The sequence below is a fragment of the Myotis yumanensis genome, unplaced genomic scaffold, assembly GCF_028538775.1.
Source record: "Myotis yumanensis isolate MYYU_CA2020_CCGP unplaced genomic scaffold, mMyoYum1.0.hap1 SCAF_9, whole genome shotgun sequence".
In the NCBI taxonomy this organism is placed as follows: Eukaryota; Metazoa; Chordata; class Mammalia; order Chiroptera; family Vespertilionidae; genus Myotis; species Myotis yumanensis.
The window spans coordinates 71,393,260-71,418,234 of record NW_027223760.1 but is presented as its reverse complement, the minus strand read 5'-3'; the positions used below and the strand labels follow the sequence as shown (position 1 = coordinate 71,418,234).

Below are 24,975 nucleotides of genomic sequence, written 5' to 3'. Positions count from 1 at the left end.
TGTCAACCTATGAACCGGAGGTCATGGTTCGATTCCTGGTCAGGGCACATGCCCGGGTTACAACTTGATCCCCAGGAGGGACATGCAGGAGGCAGCCAATCAATGATTCTCTCTCATCATTGATGTTTCTATCTGAAATCTAGAAAAATATATTAAAAAATACAAAAGAAAAGAAGAACAAAAAAGAAAGGAAGAACTCATGGACATGGACAACAGTGTGGTAATTTCAGAGGGAGGATGGTAGGTGGAGGTGAAAAGAAGATAAAAGGGGGATAAGTGGTGATAGAAAAAAGAAAAGAAAAAGAAAACCTACAAAGAGGTATCACTTCACACCTGTTAGAATGGCTACTATCAATAGATCAACAAACAAGTGCTGGGGTGGATGTGGAAAAAAGGGAACCCTAGTGCACACGCAATGACACACACAAAAGAAATGGGAGAAAAACACATGACTACAAACCTATAAAATTCTGTAACTAAGGCAATGTCCTCTTAGTAACTCTTGAACAGAGTGCATTCCAGTGAAAAAACATGGCATCACATAGAAGATGCACTATTATTTCATGCATCATTAAAAAAGTAAAAATGCCACTAACTATAACATTATCAATAGATTCTTCCTGATGTTAGGATTGTCAGAATACAAAAACAAAAAACAGCCCATTTTTATTCATACATAAATTTCTATTAACTAAAGATTATATCAGTAAAATTATGGGCAATCTTATTGGTATGCACAACTTACCGAGGTTGACAACGTTCACATAGATATGTGTCAGGAATATGCTGCCTATCAATCCCCATGCAGTCAATATGTTGCCAAACACTTAAAAAAAAAAAGCAAAAAGCAGAACATATAAAGTATTTTTAAAATTATCCTTAAATTAAGATTTGATACTCCATTTAACTATCACTTAAGTGCCTACTTTGCATTTAATACTGTAAAAGTACTAAAAAGTGCTGTGAGGAATTCATAGAAATATGTCCTCAGGGAGATGTAAAAACAAGAGGACAAATACATTATAGAGAATATAAATTTATAAAGCAAATATAATTTTAAACTGCAAAAGATATACATTATAAATATTATTAGCAATCACAAAGTAGAGAGGTCCACACTACTTGGAGTTAATAGGAAAAGCACCCTGGAAAACAATGAACTTGAATAGAATCTTGTTTGGGTCTTTAGGAAGAAAAGATTAATTACTATAGCAATGCTTTCTTCAAGTAGGCAGATATGAGGAGCAACAATCAGAATATGGTTAATATCTATGAAGAGGAATGTTCATTTTGAAAAAGAGAGAAGGCTAAACATGGATTAGTAACGTATAGTCAGATTATATAGGACTTGGAATGTCAGGATATGTGTAAATTTTTTCTAATTGGCAACAGATAACAATTAGAGGTGCTTTGATGGTATAAATTAATTCAAAGAAGAAACTGAAAGCAAAATAAAACCAACCCAGAAATAAGAGGCTTTTCCAAAATTCCAGACCTTAGTTAAAGGAGAACAGAACTAGAATGATGGCAGAGATGAAGTTAAAGAATCCAGAAAACATTCCTGAGGTCAGAGATTAAACCTACTCTGTTCTCTATTTTTAATGGAATACATGGACTAGCTTGAGGCAAACTTTTCAATTTGTGACTTTAATTGGTCTAAAGTTGACATATATGCCTATTTCTAAAAAACAGTCATTTTTACATAATTAGCTACTTCTAATATATAAAGCTATGAAATTAACAACTATCATACTGTTGTTCTTCACTTAACTGAAAATCTTGGGACAAGAACTAGTAGAAGGTGGAAGGCAATGGAATATATGCCTATATATATATCAAAGATGTGGGGGCAGAGGGAGTAAAAAGAACAAACAAAGGCATGCCCGGCCGGTGCCTCTCAGTGGTTGAGTATGAAACAGAAGGTCATAGTTCGATTCCCAGTCAGGGCACATGCCCAGTTTTCAGGCTCAATTCCCAGTGGGTGGCATGCAGGAGGCAGCCTATCAATGATTCTCTCTCATCATTGATGTTTATATCCCTCTTTCCCTCTCTCTTCCTCTCTGAAATAAATAAAAATATATATTTTTTAAAAAGGCAGAGCATCCTAAAGGGAGGGTTAGAATAACAAATTAAGTTAAATTTGGGGGATAAGCAATGATGTCATACAGAAAACAGAACTAGAAAATAAATAAATGATCAGAGCTCTAGATGTCAAATTCGAAAGAGATGAGAATGAGCAGTAAGAATGAGCAGTGAGTATATGAAAATACACAGAGGCAATGAAAAAACAAGAATAAAAGAGAAATGCAGTACACTACAAGTTAAGCAGTAAAAAAATAGAATGATAAAAAAGATTCATAACAAAGACAGCAGTTGCTGAGAAGCAAATACCTTGAGTAATACAAAAACTGTGAACTGTTCCTTCAAGATTTTGTAGATAGGTATAAATCCTAGGGACTATTTCATTATTTTCTAATAGGGATTATTCTATATTCTATATAGATCAATGTAATTAAATAAAAAGAAAAACACTTTAGATTATGCATTAAAATAAAAACATTGCAAATGGTATGTAACTTATCACAGACAAAATCAGCTAAAAGAAAGCTATTTTATATTATTGGTTAAAATATGAATTGAAAGATATTCTAGTAAGTAGCTAATAAAAATAATGAGGATAACAAGTTATCACTAAGGTTATTTTTAAATTTTTTAAATTTATTGAAGTGATTGCTCATGGTACTGATATGTGTCACAGGAAATGAGAATTTATTTTTAAATTTAAAAATGTTTTTATTAATATGTTTTTATGAGTATTAACTCAAGTATTAAAATTACAACTTTCCATAAAAATAATATCAAATTTCACATTCCACTTAAGACTACCTTTTTCCCCTTTTGGCATAGGTAAACCAACTTTTTGAAATATAACCCTAACTGCATGTTTATATAACAATAACATCCAAACCTTAATCACTTAATCTAATAAATGGTAACAATATTACAAAATAATGCAAAGTAATTTACATTTGGCTCTAGGATGCATATTTATACTCACACTGGACTATTTCAAATCAAATAACAAAGCTATGACATAAGCACCAGACCCAGGGAATTCTGTAAAACTATCAAACTTTCTAACCCACTACAGTGCACTGCTTAAATACTTTGATTCCCACACTCTGCAGGGGATGGACTCAGTAACTTTCAGGCTGAAATCTTACTGTTCCCTCTCCATCCTCCCCAACTCCCTCCCACCAGGAAAAAAAAAAAAAAAGAAAGGAAAAAGAAAACAAAGCCCCACTTTCTGTCCCAATCACACCTTCTCTAGGGGAAGAGGCCTTTCTTGGTGGTTGAACCAGGGTTGGGGGAGGGGAGACTGTGGTTCTGGTTCAAGGAGACTCCAGAGTGCTGCAAGGTTCAAGTCAAAAGGAGGTGAGAGAGTCAGGTCAAACAAACATCAATCAAAATGTATAATTTCCCCCAAACTGGAAAATCACAGTTGACTATACAGCACAAATAATTCCAAAAGAAATACACAGGACTCAATTCTCTTCTCATTTCTATCTTGTCTACTACTTTATGTTTTTATATTACTATTAAAAGAGTGACAAGAGAGATGTGATCCTATATGAATAATGATCAAAACTGATTGCCTAATAATTAATAATGAGGAGTTCTAATCAACTTTAAGATAGATTTTTCCCATAGGGGCTTTTTTTTGGAGCAAAACAGACTGCACTGATAATAGCAGAGGTCTCACTTAAAAATGCTTTCATAATTCCCTCAAAAGTGACTTTATCTTTTGCAACATTAACAATCAAAGGTAGCAACAGTCAACAAAAATAAACTAACGGTGTGAAATATTTTACCTGCATTTGTCACAACAGATCATGTATCCATCATCATGTGTAAAACCGCATATGCACCTGGTTACATCAGTACCATAACTTCCATCCTCAGATGTGCTGATTGTAGTAGCACTGGAAGTTTCATCAAAATTAGGAGTGGTAAATATGCCTACTTCATTTTTGCTAATAAGAACTGATGGAGGAGGTGAGGCCGGAGGTGTTGGAGGAGGACGAGCACCATAATTATGGTCCTGGATTATTGAACACAAACACAGCACAATATAATTCCAACAGTAATATGAACTAATAAGCAAGTTAAAACTCAATCCTTAACTTGAATATTCAAGATATATGAAAATGGCCCATTTCTTTCTTTCTTTTTAAACATTTATTTCAGAGAGGAAGGGAGAGGGAGAGAGAGATAGAGAGAAACATCAATGATGAGAGAGAATCATTGATTGGCTGCCTCATACACACCCGCCACTGGGGATCGAGCCTGCAACCCAGGCATGTGCCTTTGGCTGGAATTGAACCTGGGACCATTCAGTCCGCAGGCCGACATTCTATCCACTGAGCCAAACCAGCTAGGGCCATTTCTTTCTTAATAGCTCTAAAATAATGACTTGGTGAAGCTAAATATTAAACCATAGTAGTGAGTGAAAATGTCAATCTATAACCTTGATCACCTTCACAATGATTTCCCTCAAACTCTACCCCCTAGTCCTCCAAATCAGAAGATATCTTCACAGTCCTATTGGTTACATAGCTTCACCTTCTAGGTAAAATCAGGTGCAAGATGTGAGAACAGAAGTAAAAAGAACTCAGAAATGTGAAGGCTAAAGAATAACAAAACAACTACAAAAGACATATTATCCCTATAAAGTATTAATAGGAGATTTTTCTAAAATTGGGTATTTTTTATTCTGGTCCAAACAGTAAAAATCTTTCATAATTGTACTATAATAATATCACAAATGTGTCCAGTTCTGCAACTGTTCTGATCTAAGCTCTGCCCCTTACTATGTAACACTGAGTAAGTCAAGTCAGATAAGCTTTCATTTTCTTAGCTATGAAACAGAGATGAAAATTACACCTTATCTCATGAGGTTGTTTTTGAAGATTAAATGAGATATATGCAAAAATACTCACCACAGAGTCTGGCACATAAGTGCTCAATAAATAGTAAATATATAATTTACTATATAAATTACTATATAATTTAGAATTAACAGTAGATAGTACAATTTTACTTAGTCTTTTTTTTTCTATTTTTATTTTATCTTTTCCATCACCATTTATACCCTCTATGCCCTCTTCCACATCCACCCCCACAATCACCACACTGTTGTCCATGTCTATGAGTTCTCTATTTTTTCCCCCTCAATCTTTTCACCACTCCCAACAGCGTTCCCCCCCACCTCCCCCACCCCAAAAAAAGCTGTCTGTCTGCTCTGAGTCTGTCTCTAGTTTGCTTGGTAGTTCAGTTTGTTCATTAAATTACACATATGAGTAAAATCCTATGGTACTTGTCTTTCTCTGACTGGCTTATTTCACTTACATAATGTTCTCCATTATGCTAACAGTAGATATTACAATTCTCTCTATAATCTTTTTATAAAGAAGGAATGTGCCCTAGTCGGTTTGGCTCAGTGGATAGAGTGTCGGCTCTTGGACTGAAGGGTCCCAGGTTCAATTCCGGGCGAGGGCATGTACCTTGGTTGCAGGCTCAATCCCCAGCCCTGGGCGAGTCTAGGAGACAATCAATCGATGTGTCTCTCTCACATTGATGTTTCTCGCTCTCTCTGTCTCTCCCCATCCCTTCTACTCTCTCTAAAAACCAATGAAAAAATATCATCGGATTAACAAAACAAACAAAAATAAAGAAGAGAAAAGAAAGAATGTATTTTAACACCAAGCTATTAATAGCATAAAATACAAAACAACAGTAATAACACTTCTAAAGAATTCCTTATAGAATTGTAACTCCTTGAATATAGTTAGATCAATGAAATATTAAGCTATTAATTATGTACCTGTTTAGATAGTATAAAACAAGTATGTTTTCCAAGTATTCAGTTTTAAGTACAATGCCACACACATCTACTTTCAACTTCTAGATATAAGAAATAGCCTTCAAACACACACACACACACACACACACACACACACACACACACACACACTTCTTAAGAAATGCTTGACACTTACCGCATAGGGCAAACCAATGTAACTGTGTGAATGATGCGAGCTGCTGGTATATAACGGGTGGGGATAACTGTTGGATTTCTCAACTACCACAGGGCTAGCTTCTACAGATTCTGGTCTGGAGGGGAAAAAGTTGTATCAAAGAGAATTCCATTCATTTTTTTCCTTTTAATCAATTTAAAATTATAAGCACTTAGTTTATTGGCTATACAAATAAAATGTCTTGTTGTAACTAAGAGTCATTATTTATTTTGCCATTGCCAATAAAATGTCTTTTTGTAGTAGACAGACACCCTGTGGATAAGATATATCCTATCTAGATTCCATATGATAATAAAACTTTTAATTAAAATAAATGTCCTGTCTGCTGCTGTGGCTCAGTGGTTGGGTATCGACCTATGAACCAGGAGGTCACGATTCGATTCCAGGTTAGGGCACATGCCTGAGTTGTCGATGTCCAGTGGTGGGGGGTGTGGGAGGCAGCTGGTCAATGATTCTCTGTCATCTTTGATGTTTGTCTCTCTCCCACTCTCCCTTCCTCTCTGAAATCAATAAAAATATATTTTTTTAAATTACATAGACGGAAGAAGTAGAATTTTAGCAATTCCTGATCTACATTACTATTATTAATACAACATGTAGGAATTATGGCCAGAGTAGAAACTTTTTTTTTTTAAGCAGCAGAGTGAGGGTTTATTTACAAGGAAAGGAAATATACTCCCATGTAATGTGATGGGCAGCTTGGCAGGCAGAAGTGGAGCCATGTGACTCTTATTTGGGAGTTCAGAGGGTGACACCCCTGCCTACCACCCTGGGCAGGAGCACAGCCCCCTCCTCGGGTCCCACACACACCTCCTCACGCTGCCAGGCTGCCAGGGGCGCTGGGGGGCTGGTCAGACCACACCCTGGGGGTCCTGTCCCCACTCCGTCATGTGGGCCTGTGTTTGCTGGTCTGGGTTTGTCAAGTCTCCCATGTACCCTCCAGGCCCAGGGGCCTCTCCCAGCCCCTGGCTATCTAGCTGACACACTAACACTCCTAATGTTAATCCTGAGGAGAAATCTTACAAATTTAGGGAGTGGTGATGTTGGCAAGGTCGACACAGTGGAGGAATTTCCAGATTAACTCTTAAGGATTTAGATTAAACTGAATATATTTCAAATGAGTACTGCCAAAACTTTTATATTTTGGAGTTAGAAATAAAAAATAAAGCTTTTAGTACAAGCATGTAAACAAATCACAAATACTTTGCATAACCTCATGATTCAAATTAAAGCTGCAGCACTGATAAGCTGGTAATGTAAGAAGGCAGAAATACTTTATCAACATCCTCATTTCTTGATTATGGTATCTTCCCTGCCAGGTAAGTATAAGATCCTCATTTCTAATAACACTTCTTACTAAAAGTAATTTTTAAAAGGTTAACAAGTTGAGCATCAAGCTATGAACCAGGTGGTCACAGTTTGATTCTGGAGGCACATGCTTGGGTTGCGGGCTCCATCCCCAGTGGGGGACGTGCAGGAAACAGCCGATCAATGATTCTCTCTCATCATTGATGTTTCTATTTCTCTCCCTCCCCCTCTGAAATCAATAAAAATATATTTCAAAAACCACATTAACAATTGTTGGACAACAGATATACATAGAAGAGTTCTTAAAACGTCCCATGATGGTAGATATCCTCAAAGCTCTTCATTGCCAGAACACCATAAATCTGAAGACAATGTGACCAATACCAAAAGTCAAACATCCTTTGGTCCAGTAACACTATCTTTGGAAATTTATCACAAGAAAGTAATCCCACTATTAAAGACTTGCAGAATTGAAATGTTCATTGAAATATTCTTCATAAAACTAGATATAAGAGCAGAAATCATTCAAATGTCCAATCAATAGAAAACAATAATTAAATCTGAGCAAACCTACCATGTTTACATATGTATAACAGTTCAACAGAAACTCATACTAATAAAAATCACGATATTAAAGTCAAAGAAGTTTTCCTCAAAACCTCCTGAAATATTATCACAAACCTTTAATAAATTTTTAATGACAGGACTAAATATGCAATAATAATTTTTGTCAATAGTTGCTATAGTGCTCTGTTTAGCCAGTTTATGTATATTCACATAAATACTGACTTAGTATACTGGTGTAACATTTATCATCAAGTAAGAATCTGCAACCCCTAAGAGATCATGGATTTAGGCAAGAGATAACTATGGAAGCAAAAATCTTGAAAGATTGAAAGCTGATGAATAGATAAGGTTAACAACAGCCTGTTGATCACTTATCACTACCAAGCTAGACAACCAAGTTTATTATGTGCCTCTTGTAATGCTATGCAATAGAAATTACAAAGTCCAACATAGAAAATATCATGCTAAAAAGAAAAATGAGAGGAAAGTGGGGGGTGGAATTTGAGGCTAATCACATCTCTAGTTCTAAATGCCAGGTAGAATATTACATATCAAATTCAGAATGTTGAAACTTCTATAGGTCAAATGACCAGTTTCTTCAACAGGGTGTATATGGTGTCAAATTTAAAAGGTTGTCACAGATGAAAAGAGATTCAAAAGACATTTCAATCAAATACAATGTGTGGATCTTGTTTGGATCCCAATTTGAACACACCAATTACAAAAAGCCATTTTTGAGACAAGTGAGGGAAAGCTGAAGATGAACTGGTATTTAAGGGTATTTTATATTAAGGAAATATTCTTAATTGTTATAATACTGAGATCATCGTATTGTGGTTTTTTAAAAAAGTCCCTATCTGTTAGTGATGTACACTGAAGAATATATAGGTGTGAGGATTTGCTTTCAAAGATGTGAGGATTTGCTTTAAAATACTTTAAATAAAACTGTAGGATAGAGAAAACAAGGTTGGCAAAACTGTGAATAATGCTAAAGCTGAGTAATGGCCACTTGGGAAAATTATACTGTTCTCCCTACTGCTGTATGTAGTTTTGTATTTCTTTACTAAAAAAAGTTTTTTTAAGTTCCCCAAGTTATTTTAAAATCTTACATTTAATATATTTTACACAATGGGTACCTAGAAGAATGGTATACTATCTTTTTTCCTCCCAACTCAGGAAGATGTCTTCAGCATTTCTATTTCTAAACATCTATGTGTGGAATCTCTCTTAACCCTTTAATTTCAACACATTTCTCAAGGCTTACTTCAAAGTGCTCTTTAAGGAGCACTTTCCTGATTGCTTCAACTTACCATCTATAATAATAAAAGCATAATATGCTAATTAGACTGGACGTCCTTCTGGATAACCTCCAGACGAAGCTGGGCTGTGAGGAAAGCCCAGGTCCTGGGGGCTGGAGGGAAGCTGGTGCTGGCAGCCAGGGGAGGAAGGCCTACTCTTGCACGAATTTCATGCATCAGGCCTCTAATAATTTTACAAAGCCTATGGGTACGTATAGCACTTATTTACTGTATTGTTAATGTATTACTTTTTATGTTATATTTTTGTATGCTGCCCACCACTTTCTCACATGCATTTATTTTCTCTCCCAAACTCCGTCAAAATTAACAAGTTTCTCCAGTAGAAAGAATACAGAATTGGGACTTATCATGTTTGAGGCTGACCATTCAATAAATATTTCTAAATTTGAGTTTCTTATTTGTAAAGTGGAAATAAATATACCTGTACTTCACCTTCTTTCCAGCAATATGAATGAAGTGCAAATGATACAAAGAATATGAAAAAGAATTTTCTCAACTATAATGCATTATACAGATGTGTAACACTACTTATTTGATCAGAAATGCCCAAATGTAACTCTGACTATTCAGTCTGAAGTTGCTTTTAAATTATTTTAAAAACTTAACTCCACAATAATTCAAACTTCTAATAAAGTGGTTCTAAGTGGTCCTGGCCCAGTAGCTCAGTTAGAGCATTGTCCCGATACATCAAGGATTCAGGTTCAATCCCCAGTCAGGGCACATACTAGACCCGACCAATGAATGTATTAATAAGTGAAACAACAAATCTCTCTCACTCTCCATTCCTCTCTCTCTCTCAACAAATGGTTATAAATATGAGTCTAGCTGGACATATTCTAAATAAATCACTAAATTTGTAAGATATCAAAACATTGTTAATATGTAAATCATTTAATTAAGCAAATATGTAATATGTACTAAAATAAACTCCTTATAAAGTTTATTTTTTGAACTATACTGCCATAACTCCCAAAATTATGTTGAAATAGGTGCCTTGAAATAAAATGGTTCCTTTGTAAAGCAGATTTTTAAAATATATTTTCTTAAAGTTGAGTCCATACATACATCTGAATTTTTCACATACTAGAATAAACTTTACATCAAGAAATATAGTCTGTAATCATAAACCTACTGTAATGTTGATATAATAATGTTTTAAAATTCTAAGTTGGTAATCCAGGACATTAAATTAATCAGGAAAACAAAGTAAGTTTTATTGTTACACTGAACATTTATGTATCATTAATCTAACAGGAATACAGAGCAATATACATACATCACTTTTCTATACATTACTTTCCTTATTTTTTTATTGACATTATAAACTCTAGGAGACAGGGACTTATTACTGCAGAAAAGATTATTTACTATAAGCAAAATAGAATATAGATAGAAAATGGTGTAACATAATGTGATTAATGTTCTAGTTTTAGTTCCAATTTCTGCTTAAACCATTCATAATTTCAATACAAAAGCTAATAAGCAAGGAATCAGTGTCATTGGCAGCAGAAAAACTATAAATGTTTAAATTGTTTTTAAATTAGTAATTTTAAAGTTTCTGGTTTCAAATATTTTTAAAAGGGCTATATAAAGATGTATTTAGCCTTAAGCATGTCAATGAAAAATCCACACAATTTTATGGAATACTTAATACTATATATATGTATGTAAGGTTTACATATATTAACAAGATCTGACACAATGCATTAGATTCATTGCTCACACAGTCTAATATCCAACATGTTGAACCAAAAAGTAGTATGTTAGTTCCTTGGCGAGAAGTGACTATTTTACTCAAAACCTCTGTAAAGGGCCCAGCTGGTGTGGCTCAGTGATTGAGCATTGACCCATGTACCAAGAATCGAACCCGTTCAGGGCACATGTCTGGGTTCAGGCTCAATCTCCAATGAGGTCTGTGCAGAAGGCAACCAATCGATGTTTCTTTCTTATTGATTTTCCTATCTAACTCTCTTCCTTCCTATCTCTCTAAAAATCAATAAAAACACATTTTAAAAAAAAAATCTTTGTAAAGGAACACAAAGTTCATCCCTACACTTTGTTTCCATCTATAAATCCCATTCACATAATTTTTGTCTCAGTTTTTTGGTGGATTTAACTTACAGTCAAAGGAGTACACAAACTGTAATTCAACAAATAGTTCTATGATAATGTTCACTACATGTTTAAGGTACCTTCTTAGATGCTGGAGAGAATAAAAAAATATATAAAACATACTCATATCCCTCAAAGAGATTCTGATCTTGGAAGGAGCAGTAAGTTAGCAAAAAGAGACGGGTATACAAAATCTACCAACAGGATAATGCCATGAAAAAGGTATAGATGGATAAATGATTAACAAAACCCTTTCCTCTTGCCCTGGCCAAGTGGCTCAATTGATTAGAGCATCGTTCTGTGCACCAAAAGGCTTTGGGTTCGATCCCCAGTTGGGGCAGGTATGGGAGGCAACCATTCAATGTTTCTCTCCCCCTTTTTTTCTCTCTAAAAATCAATCAAAACATATCCTCAGGTGAGAATTTAAAAACAAAACAAAAAAAACCACCTTTCCTCTTCAGCATGAGGCTTTTTTTAAAATATATTTTTTATTGATTTCAGAGAGGAAGAGGGAGGGAGGGAGAGAAACATCAATGATCAGCTGCCTGCTTCATGTCCCCTACTAGGGACCGAGACTACAACCTGGCATGTGCCCTTGACCAGAATCGAACCTGGGACCCTTCAGTCTACAGGCCGATGCTTTATCCACTGAACCAAACTGGCTAGGGCGAGACTTTGATGATTAGTTAACTTTCTACCTCCGTTCACTAAAAAAAACCTGATAATTTGCTGTATTGCTAGGTACATTAATAAAATAGCCCTTGATTGGGAAATTAATTGTAACTGGACTGGAAAAACTATAAATACTTGATGTAGATGCCACAGAACAGAACTTCCCCAAAATGCAGTAACTACTAACTGGCATGTCCCTTGAAGGAACCTAGAAGTCTATGCTTGTGGCAAGAAATATTGGCTACTAAGGGACATGAGACTTCTAAATCTGGGAGACTCTCACACCAGTCCAATGTGGATCTTGTCTCCTTGTACCTGACTAGTCACCTTGGAAGCCAAAGAAAATAGTTCCTGGGTGGCGGGCTGTATTCCTACATGGTCTCACATAGAGAGCAACATCTGATATTAATCTCTGACAAGTTGTGGCTCTTGTCCTACATACCATGTAGACTAATGCTAAGTATGGTTTATGATAGTTTTGTAAGTCTGAAATGTTTAGTTGAATCTAGAAAGATCTCCTTGAAGGAGTTGAAAAGGTCAGATTTTAGGATCTAGTTTCCAGGGGGTTCAAGAAAAGGATACATCTACCTGAGAAATAGGAAAGATAAGAAATAACATTGAGGTTTTGTTAAAGGTGAGAATACTTCTGAAAGATATATAGGACTTTGAATATTTGAGTTTTATACCAGGAATATCTTCTACTGAAAAAAAAATTAAACAACCAGTAATGATGGAGAAAGACAATATCCATGCACATGCAAAAAGACAAAAAAAAATGGCATGGGGAGTCTTCAAGTTAGACTTCAGGGTAGTGTTTATTTCGCTGTTTTTTAAAAAATTAAGTAATATACAAACCCCTATAATAGAAAGAAAGAGATTTTTCTTTGTAGATTTAGAAACATTATGTTAAGGTGTTCTGTGTACCAAAACCATTGAATACAAATTCAAGAACTTGCACAAATTTCATGGCAGTATTACATATGAAGTGGCGGTTATCCAGGATGATTCTAAACATAAATGTTTTCTAGCTCAAAATTAAAATAGCAAAAATTTTTAACTTCCTATTACTCAGAGCCCTTTGGGGACTACATCATAGACCTCAGTTTGATTTGCACTGATTAAACCAAGATAATAAAGAGCCTAATGTTTGCCAGGGACTATAAGATATGAAGATAAGACACTGTCTATCTTCAAAAAACTTACAATTATACAGTTTTCATTCTTTCTATAAACATTTGAGCACACATTAAATAGAAGACACTAACATGCTGGAAATTAAAAAATAAAGATGTGAAAGAAGTGGCTCTTTTCAAGAAAATAATGTATGGGGAAAAAAGTATATCAATGATTACAGTAGTGACATCAGAGGCATAGGGGCTCTTCATAATAGTAGTCATATTTTTAAATTTTTCTTTTCTTTTTTTTTTTTTTTTTTTAGAGAGAGAAGAAGAGAATAGAAACATCAATGAAAGAGAAACTATCAATCAACTGACTCCTGCACACACCTACTGGGGATTGATCAAGCCCACAACACGGGCATGTGTCCTCACCGGGAATCGAACCCCAACCTCTTGGTGCATGGGAGCACACCCAACCAACTGAGCCACACCAGCTGGATAATAGTCTCCCAGACTTCTTCCCCTTTCCCCATTTACAAACAAGTTACCTTTGCTCAGTTCTTTGCTCTACTGAAAAGCTTAGTATTCTGTCTAGTTTCAAAGTGATCCTTATGAGTGTATGGTGGCCAGGGTACAAACTGGTTACCTTTTTATCTAAGAAGGGATTATTAAAATGTGCAACTTGCTATTACAACTAATAATTTTGTAATTTTATCCTTAAGTTCCTTCCACTTGATCTTAGTCAAAAGGCCAAGAACAATCCTTAAGTTCCTTTCATTATCAAGTACAGGACCAACCCACCTTGATGATTTATCTACATTAATTTTTATTAGGTATAGAACAGTGCCCATTAACCACTCTTAGATGCATCTGACACTGAGTTGCTTTCAATGACCATATGGAAATGAAAAACTAAAATATTTTATTACTAAAAGAAGACTTAACTCTTGGTAATCTCTGAATCTATTAATTACACTACCAACAAGAAGCTCCCAATAATCCTCTGGCAGCCTTCCTTCTTATAATGTGTTTTGTAAACTTTACCAAACTAGTGTCATTTGCCAAATATGCTTCAAATTATCTTTTAATCCACTGAATTTCTAGTTATTAAATGATAGGCCAAACTTCTTTGAATCTACTTTTCCCCTTAATAGACTATTCTGAATTCTGAAAGAAACCTTTTTAAAAATATATATATTTTATTGATTTTTTACAGAGAGGAAGGGAGAAGGACAGAGTTAGAAACATCAATGAGAGAGAAACATTGATCAACTGCCTCCTGCACACCTCCTACTGGGGATGTGCCCGCAACCAAGGTACATACTGGGACCTTTCAGTCCGCAGGCCGATGCTCTATCCACTGAGCCAAACCGGTTAGTGCTGAAAGAAACCTTCTATTCAGTTGTTTTCTTTATAACAGAATCTTTTATTTGGCTCTTTAAGCCACACGAAGCTTGAATCAGCTTCAAGTGCCTATTTTTCACATTACCATACCATATAGCACATTACCATAGAGCTTCCTAAAAGTATCTTTATGTAGGCTCTAGAGTTGAGAAAATAAAATCATATTTTAAACTGTTACTTTTTAACTATATGATCTGGGAAATTTCGTTTCAAATAAAGAGAATGTGATTTAAAATATCCTAGTCAAAATATAATCATTTAAAAAAAATACCACCACTTGTTGAAGTTATTTCTATGAGAAAGTTGGTTTTTAAAAAAATATTTTTTAAATTGATTATAGAGGAAGGAAGGGAAAGGGATAAAGAGATAGAAACCATTGATGAGATGGATCGGCTGCCTCCTGCATGCCCCCTACTGGGGATCGAGCCTGAAACCCGGGCATGTGTCCTAACCGGAAATCGAACCCCAGTTCATGGGTCGATGGCTCAGTCCACTGTCACACCAGTCAGGCATTAAACTTCTTATACAGAAGAATTTTATATCCCTTCTATTTCTACATTGTCCTAATGAAGTCTATATGGTCAGTACATAGTCAGTTACTCAGATAACGTATGTAATAAACTTCAATTCCTCTCTAGTTGCTCTTTTCTTTCTTGTTAATTCTCACCCGAAGATATTTTTTCCATTGATTTTTAGACAGAGTGGGAGGAAAGAAGGGAGGAGGAGAAGAAGCACGCGGGGGGTGGGGGAAAGCATCAATATGAGAGAGACACATTGATTGGCTGCCTTCCTCATGCACCCCCTACAGGGGCCAGGGATCAAACCTGCAACTCAGGAATGTACCCTTGACTGGGATTCAAACCTGCAACCCTTCAGTGCATGAGCCTACCACTGAGCAACAGTGGCCAGGGCTCTAGTTCCTCTTTTAATTCTCCTACTTTCCTACTGCCTTTTAGTATTTCCCAGCTTCCTGAAAATAGGTACTAACTAGAACTGCTACTTTACTAGTAAAGAACTATAACATTCAACTCACTGAAATCCCACCAATTGTGTAAGATTTTTTTTACATACAAGGGACATTTTGTTCAATAACCCTTTACACTTTTCTGCAATGAAGCTGTAAAATATAGTGTGGGGCAAAAAAGAGGTTTACAGTTGCTCATATGGAAAATAATACAGTAATTAATAATACAATCCAAGAATAAACTGTCACATACTCACAACTGTAAACCTCCTTTTGCCCCACCCTGTATATCTAGCTTTAGTTTTGTCTCTCCTAAACAGAAATAAATTAGCTAAGATATGAGCATTCAACAATCACTCCTGTATAATAAACCAAGAGACACTCAAGCAATATAATTTATGACTCAATAGTTGCTATATGCCAGGCTGAAGATATAGTGACCTACTATAAAACAGATAAGGTGTTTGTATTCATGAAGCTTGTATTTGAGTACAATGATAAAGAAAAAATAATAAAGTAAAACAAGATAATTGCAGAGAGGTTATTCAGATATCATTTTAGACAGTGTAAAGATAAAAGGCTTCACTGTTAATATTTGAGCTCAGCTAAGATTGTGCTAAGAAAAGAATACTCCAGGCAGAAGAAACTGCAAATACAAAAGGCCTTGAGGCATGAACAAATAGAGAATGTTCAAAGAACAAGGAAAATATTATCAGTATGGGGGAAATAGGTTAAGAGAAGAATATTGAGTAAAGATTAGAGAAGTGGGCCCTTTGGGACCAAAAGAAGTTAGGATTTTAAGTGAAACAAAAAAATCCCTGGAATGTTTTCAAGTGAGAGAACTGTATGATTTGGTTTAGGCTTCAGAAGAATCACATTAATTTCTACATAGAGAATGAATTGTAGGGGGCACAAAAGAAACTACTGCAGTGTTCACACAAGAGACGGCAAAGACTTGGACTAGAAACAGAAAAAACTGTACTAATTATAAGTGAGTTTTGGAGGGAAATATAGGATTGACCAATGAATGAGATGAGGAGGGTGAGGGAAAAGGAGCAATGAAGGCAAGGCAGGTGTGGGTAGGTGGGAAGAGATTAACCAAAGAACTTGTTTGCCTATGGCATAACCCATGAAGGTGCACCCTCTCCCTCCTCCACTGCTGCTGCCTCCTTCTTCTGCAGCTCCTTGTGCTTCTTCGGTGTGGATCTTGTACCTCTTCTGTAAAGCAGCAGCTAAGGAGACTCCTGAGCTGGCCATGGCCAACAAAAAGCCCAAGGAAGGAATCAAGACTGAGAACAAAGACCATATTAATTTTAAGGTGGTGGGGCAGAATGGTTCTGTGGTACAGTTTAAGATTAAGAGGCATACACCACTTAGTAAACTAATGAAAGTATATTGTGAACCATGGGGTTTGTCAATGAGGCAGATCAGATTCTGATTTTGACGGGCAGCCAATCAATGAAACAGACACACTGCACAGCTGGAAATGGAGGATGAAGATATAACTGATGTGTTCCAGCAGCAGATAGGAGGTGTCTACTAAAGAGAGAATCTGCTACTTTACTCCAGAACTCTGTTCCTCCAGACCAAGAAGACATTCTCTATTAGAAAACTGCAATTTGATTCCACCACATTCTGACCACTACAATATAGTGTTCTCAATTCTTTCATTTTTCCCTTTCTCTTACATTTATTGTACATAAAGTAACTCATGTAGGTGCACAAACATTTGCATTTTTTAAAAACTAAATGGCCAATGGTATATTTTGATCTACATCTAATGGAGATGAGTGGGAAAAAATACTTGTTCTGTGAATGAGTATTTAGTAGCTCATTTCAGCACTTATCTTTATATTCCAGGAAGCTATTTTGCTCTTACTGTTTAACAAAAAAAGAACAACATAAAAATCCTTGCATACCTGTGTGGAGAATTTTAATGTTTTTCTTTTTTAAAAAATCTTTATTATTGCAAGTATTACATATGGCCCCCTTTTCCCCCCATTGACCCTTTCTAGTCCACCCCCACCCTGCTCCACAGACCTTCACCACACAATTGTTTGTGTCCATGGATTATGCATATTTGTAAACAAGTGCTTTGATTAATCTCTTACCACCCACCCACCCACACCTGCCTTCCCTCTGAGATTTGAGTCTGTAAAACCAAGGTCAATCTAATAACTTTTTTGTATATAGCTGTTATATGTAGGCCAATCTGTCTTTCAGTAGGAATAAATTACTCTAAAAAAAATGAATCCTAGATAGTTTTCCCTTCAAGTCAAGGTTCTTATTGTTTAAATAAACTTCTTATTTAATAAACAAAAATGACACCTTAGGGTTTTGGCTTATGCAACTGGATAGAGATGGAGTTATTTAAAGAAAAAGATGAGCCTGGAGGAAAAAACAAAACAAAACCAGATATGGGGGGAAATCAAGCAAAAAAATTAGAGTCTGGCCAGTTAAGTATAGTACCCAGAAAGCCAACAGTTAAGTCTTTCTATTAGGAGGAGTTGGTTATTTACATCAAATTCTGAGAAATCTATATAAATTATAAAAGACTACCAATTACTATGACAACATGGGTAGTTATAGTGGTGTTGTGAAGCCTGATGTTGAGTGCAAACAACTCTATCAGGGAGTTTGCTAATAAGAGGAACAGAGAAATGAAAGAATAAATAAAAGGGCAGGAGTTCTGTTTTAACATATTTATATGTGATGGGAATGATCTAATAGAGCAGCGGTTCTCAACCTGTGGGTCGAGACCCCTTTGGGGGTCAAAGGACCCTTTCACAGGGGTTGCCTAAGACCACTGGAAAACACATATATAATTACATATTGTTTTTGTGATTAATCACTATGCTTTAATTATGTTCAATTTGTAAGAATGAAATTGGGGGTCACCACAACATGAGGAACTGTATTAAAGGGTCGCAGCATTAGGAAGGTTGAGAAAGAGAAACTGAAGATACTTCATCAGGCAGGAGTGAAATATCAAGATCTTGAAAAGATGAGAGGGGATGAGATCCAGAGGGCAAGTTTAAGAACAGGATTCCAATAAGAAAAGTGTTGTTTTCCATTTTACAAGAGGAAAAACAACCTGAATATAAATATAAGATTTTAGATATGGAGTTGTGTTACCAGCACCTAAAAACAGTAGCTGATATATAATAAGCCCTCAGTAAATATTTTTTTAAAATATATTTTATTGATTTTTTACAGAGAGGAAGGGAGAGGGATAGAGAGTTAGAAACATCGATGAGAGAGAAACATCGATCAGCTGCCTCCTGCACACCTCCTACTGGAGATGTGCCCGCAACCAAGGTACATGCCCTTGACCTGAATCGAACCCGGGACCCTTCAGTCCGCAGGCCGACGCTCTATCCACTGAGCCAAACCGGTTAGGGCAGTAAATATTTTTAATAAGAAATTCTTATCAAGCCCTGACCAGTTTCTAACCGGTTTCTCTCGCATCGATGTTTCTCTCTATCCCTCTCCCTTCCTCTCTGTGAAAAATCAATAAAATATATTTAATAAATAAATAAATAAATAAATAAAAATTCTTATCAAGTTGTTGTTACAATTTTAGCTATTCTTAAAATTTGTTTTGTTGTTGTGAATCCTCACCTAAGGATATTTTTCCATTGATTTTTAGAGAGAGTGGAAGGGAGGAGGAGAGAGAAACATCCATGTGATCAATTAGTTGCCTCCTGCACTGGGATCAAGCCTACAACCAAGGTATGTGCCCTTGACCAGAATCAAACCCAGGACCCTTCACCTCGCAGGCCCATGCTTTATCCACTGAGCCAAACCCTCTGTTGCTATAATTTTAAAGCAAGTCATACCACTGAACTAGTAGTACTTGCTTTATTATGCCAATGAAATCAGAGAAAAATGGTATTCTTTATTAGAAACTGTACCTCCTCAAGATTCACTCTTTCTAAACAAGACGTCAGCAAACTAGGATCCCCCTGCCCAGAGCCAAACCCAGCCTGCTGCCTAACTTTGTAAATAAAGTTTTAATGGAACACAGTCATGCCCATTCATTTGTACATACTGTGTAGCTTTCCACTACAACAGAGCTGAGTAGCTGCACAGAAACCATATTGTTCTAAGTCTTACATATTTACTCTGGAAACAGTAGTGATAGCTGCACAACACTGATAGTACTTAATGACACTGAATTGTATACTTAAAAATAGTTAAACTGGTAAGTTTTATGTTATGTATATTTTACTACAATCGAAAGAAAAAGAAAACCCCTAAAGCCAAAGGTAAGAAGAGTCAATAGTATCAAATCCTCTAAGAAAACAAGCAATAAAAGGCCTGAAAACTATGCATTAACTCCAGTGTGATAGTAACATGGTTAAAGTAAAAGCCAAATTATATGCAGCCTATAAAAGAATAAATAAAAGGAAGGACAATGAAAGAATTCAAACATCTGAATGGGCCTACAATTTAGACAGTGTCCAAGGAATTATAGGAAAGAGAGGCACAGATAATACCGACAAGGTTAAGATTTAATCTAAATTAGTCATTCTCGGGCCCCACCTCTGATCCCTTGGGGTGATGTTGGGGGTCTGAAAAAGGTGATATGATGTTACAAAGATGTAGTAAGTAGCGCAGGTAGAACAAAGATGTGGTAGGACTTCTTTGCATCTGGCCCCAAGGGAGTGTTCAGGATATGGTTTCTTTTCCTCAGACTGAAGTAGATTTGCTCTGGCCTAGAACAGGTGGTAGTATATCTGTTCCTGCTGAGTCTAGATAGGTTTAGTGTGAGAGCAGTTTCTGGACCCCCTGACAATGATGTCATGAAGCTAGGGGTGAAGGGTCAGCTGCTAAGTCCTGCTTGGTGTAGGACAGAGTAGGACAGGAACTACTCAGAAAACAGAATCTATGCTGCTCCAAAGTGATGTTCAGGCACTGCCCTTAAAGGTATTTTAAAGATCATGTTGTCCAACCTCCAGTTTTACAGACAAGGAGATGACTGATCTAAGTGTCACAAACTCTAGATTCAAGCCCTAACTCTCCTACTAACTCGTTGTGTATCCTTGGGACCTGCCATATGATCAAAACTTTCCACTTCTTTCATCCTTGTTATGATCTATTATTTTTCAAAGACAGTAAATTAGACACATTACAATAGTATACAAGAAAATTTTTTAAATGGAGAACAGGTTTTGCATAACAACTGTCCTCATTTTATCACATGTGGCATTTTGCTTCATTTTACTCATCTTTACAAAATCTGGCTTCTTTTAACCTATGTGGCAGCATGAATCTAGAGCTAAGCAACCCTGGGTTCAAACCTAACTCTAGTTTTTATTAATTATGTAGTCTTAGGTAAATTTGTTAATCTCCTTGAGCTGCATTTCTTTTGTGAAATGGGAATCATGCCTGCCTGAATTTTTGCTGGGATGGTTAAGAGATATTATACAATATGTTATAGAGAGTTGTATGGGTATAGTGACTTCTGTATTCAGTATCACAAGTGAAAAAAATTATTTATAATTAAGTATGAAACAAATGAGAAATTCAGCATCATTCTAAGAATAGTTCTAAACAATGCTAGCATAGTACTTTAAAATAGGTTTTTAATATTAAAACAAAACCACACTTAAGTGAAAGTACTTCTGAATTAAGATAAGCAAATCAACACTTGAAGAGCAGCAGAAAAGTATTAGTTTCTTGATAGTGGATTAAATGTAAAGCAACCATAAGCAAAAATGTTAAGCACTAGCCCTAACTAGTTTGGCTCAGTGGATAGAGTGTCGGCCTGTGGACTTGAAGGGTCCCAGGTGTGATTCCGGTCAAGGGCATGTACCTTGGTTGCGGGCACATCCCCAGTAGGGGGTGTGCAGGAGGCAGCTGATTGATGTTTCTAACTCTCTATCCCTCTCTCTTCCTCTTTGTGAAAAATAAAAAATTTTTTTTTAAATGTTAAGCACTAGTGAAAAATCTATAATAATAAAAGCATAATATGCAAATCAACCGAACGGCCAAACAGCAGAACAACCGTCCAGACAACCTTCCGGACGAAGCCTGGGCTGCAAGGGCCGAGGCAGCCGGGGCTGTGAAGGCCTACCCTTGCACAAATTTTATGCATCGGGCCTCTAGTGAATAAATAAAAAGCTACTGAAAACATTTCATTATATACAAAACATTTCAGTACCTTCAATAATATAAATTCAGGCTAATAGTGCCCAACCAATTCAACAAATTAATAAATTCTGTCAGCAGGTGGCTCTAGTAACACTGAAATTATTACCAAATACTATAGCAAAACACAGGTGGTAATCTCAGAAATTGGGAGTCAAAAAGAATCACATTAACACTTCAATCCAAGCCCTCTTTTACTTTCTTTTTTGTTTTGTTTTTTAATTAAAATTTTGGAGGGTGACACTGGTTAATAAATTATACATTTCAGGTATATAATTCTACAATACATCATCTGTATATTGTATTTTGTGTTTACCACCCCAAGTTGAATCTCCTTCCATCACCACTTATGCCTTCTTTACCCTCTTCTACTTCCCTCCACCCTCTCCTTCTCTGTGACAATCACCATACTGTTGTCTGTGTCCATTATTTTAATGCCTCCACCCATCTCCCCCAGTCCCCTTCTCCTGCCCTGTGACCACTGTCAGTCTGTTCTCTGTATCCATGAGTCTTGTCTCCACTTTGTTAGTTTACTTTGTTCATTAGATTGCACACACAGGTGAAATCATATGGTACTTGTCTTTCTCTAACTGGCTTATTTCATTTCAGCATAATAATTTCCAGGTCGGTCCATCTGTGTTAAATTTTAAATCAGTTTAATTCATTAGTGGTATACTATATTTTAACTGTACAATCTTTTCTCTTTAAAGTAACTAACATATAATTAATAACAGTATATAGCCACCTGAGTACAATAAGATGTAATTCTCTTTTTAAAAAACATCTTATTTTGAAAAAATTATGTAGCTTCACACTCCCGGTAGGAGATATGCAGGAGGCAGCTGATCGATGTTTCTCTCTCATCGATGTTTCTAACTCTCAATCCCTCTCCCTTCCTCTCTGTAAAAAAATCAATAAAATATATTTTAAAAAAAAAAGCAAAAAATGTCAAAATAAACATACAGCAGGAAACACTCCCTTTTTCTTATTTAAAAAGAACTTGAATTTTGATTTTTACTCGACTTTTAAAAAAACACAAAGCAAACCCCATGTTTAAATGGATATTAAAGATTCAAATTTAAAACTAAATTATATTCCAATATAAACATGACAAATCTTATAATCTAAAAAAAAATAACCAATTATATATTAATTCTTAATGTCAACAATTAGCAAATGGAAAAGACAAAAATAATTAGAAAAAGATACATCATTTTGATTCAAAAGTTATTTATGGAAGTAATTTTAGTTAAAGGGATTTTTGCCTTTACCTTCTGATATTTTATTTTAGGCAAGAGTCTAAAGTAAGAACAATATAAATGCAAATCAAGCACTGCTTGGTTGTGCTAAAATAATTGTATGAAATATTTTGCCTTGCCCTATCCAAAAATCTTTAAATACTTACTCTGAGCCTGCAGCCATTTCCAAGTATGACGTTTCTGCTGTATCAACCCCCAATGGGATCACTATGCTCATGACGTTCGCCTCTGATAAATTCGATTACTATGGAGTCCTATGCATTGGTATCCAAAACACTGGGGCATGCCAGCCACAGTGCTCATTGCAAACATCTAAGTGCATCCACAAACCCTGTTTAAAAGAAAAGAGAACAAAAAGTTAAGAATCCTCTGCCTACTCCTAGCAACATCCACATTTTAACAATTAACAGTAAATAAAACGCATGAGGAAAGCATTCTTTATTAAAATATTGAAATAAATTAGAATTTGCTCAGGGAGTCTATTTCATTTATTTTTCTGGAATTAAGCTATGTGATTGTGATCAAATGAAAGTTTCTGCGTCATAATCTTCCTTAGGAAATGAACTTAGAATGCCAAAAGAAGGATTACTGTTTATATTCCTAGTATCCAAAAACAAGCTTTCTTGTTCAGTGTGATCTAACAATAAACTAACAAATATTGAATACTCACTATGGACTAGGTAGCATCTAAACTTTCACATGGATGATCTATTTAATCCCCACAATGCTGAGATACTAGTAGGAATCTCCACTTTACCACTAAGGGACACAACAGCAAAAAAAGTTAAATAACTTAACGAAGTTTGCTCAGTTTGAGAGATAAAACCAGGATTCTAATCAATTCCACTCTGTATATATGTATATAAAGGTAAGTTATGTTATTTGTAATAAAATCAACTGTTTTACAGTGGTTAATATTTTCCATACTACAGAAATACATGTACATTGAGGGAGTTGGGTTCTCCATGTCTTTTTACAGATCACTAGTAGAGAAAACTAATATTCTTGAAGTGTGTCTTTTTAAACAAATTTACCATAGTAACAAAAATATATTCAGTTTCAACATCAATCTTTTAAATCTAAACTCACTGTATAAAACCTGCTATATATATTGTTTGTGGAATATCTACTCAAAATTTTTTCAGCAGTGACAACTCAGGAACAAAACAGATAATCCTATAAACAGAAAAAGATCAAGTCAAAACTGTCCCTGTCATGTTATATCTGAAATAATGAAAAGCAGTTTATTCAAATAGTAATTCTTATGTTTATCTTTAATTTTTTATAAGTAAGCTTGAGAATACTCAGGGTTAATTCCTATTTAAAAGATGATGCAGTTTTGTGGGCTCATACCTTATGGGAGAAAATACCAAAATAGGGAAATAAGGTGATAATGGTGGTTTCAATTCTCCAAGAAGGCTAGTCTTTACTTTTAAAGTAGGGAAGAGCTAATAAATTACAAGTTGTTATCATAAAAATCCTATATAATAAAAGGCTAATATGCAAATTGTCCCCTCGGGAGCTTGACCGCTTGCTATGACGTGCACTGACCACCAGGGGGGCGGCGCAGAACAAAGGAACCCCGGCCAGCAGCCGGGGAAAGGAAGGCCCTGATTGCCGGCCAGGCCTAGGGACCCTATCGGTGCCCAAATTTCGTGCACTGGGCCTCTAGTATACAATAACAGGCAATTGTACCTAAAAGTTTAAAATGTAAGCACTGAACCTAAGCATCAGGTTCCTTGTTTATAAAACGGGGCTTTATTAGTGTTTCTGTGAAGAAAAGGAAATAATGAATGCAAAGCACTTCACTAAACACATTTACCAATCAATAAGGGGTAGCCACATAAGAAAAGTTGCTCTTATATCATCATACACAAAGAAAGTGTGGATAGAAAAACTCTCTAGTTCTCATTTAAAGAGAATCTTCTAATTATTTTTGAAAATAAAGTAATTATGGTTCTCTACTTGCCATGTTTTTTATGGTTTGCTCCATCAAATTAA

At 35.7% G+C, this 24,975-nt stretch overlaps 1 protein-coding gene and 1 pseudogene across 4 annotated transcripts in view; one reads left to right on the top strand and one right to left on the bottom strand.

Moving 5' to 3' along the window:
• KMT2E (lysine methyltransferase 2E (inactive)) overlaps nt 1-24,975 on the bottom strand; it is an 84,256-nt gene that overhangs the window by 35,970 nt on the left and 23,311 nt on the right. For 3 of the 4 annotated variants that reach the window (XM_070424605.1, XM_070424607.1, XM_070424606.1), the window contains 4 exons: nt 23,121-23,305; nt 6,060-6,174; nt 3,873-4,102; nt 746-826 (listed from right to left, as the gene is read on the bottom strand). In XM_070424605.1, the coding sequence (XP_070280706.1) occupies nt 746-826; nt 3,873-4,102; nt 6,060-6,174; nt 23,121-23,191 (497 nt within the window). In that variant the 5' untranslated portion in view covers nt 23,192-23,305. Of the gene's footprint in view, nt 1-745; nt 827-3,322; nt 3,412-3,872; nt 4,103-6,059; nt 6,175-23,120; nt 23,306-24,975 lie in introns of those variants that run through there. The other variant, XM_070424610.1, reaches the window with a different exon arrangement.
• Nucleotides 16,818-17,105, top strand: LOC139016495 (small ubiquitin-related modifier 2 pseudogene; annotated as a pseudogene).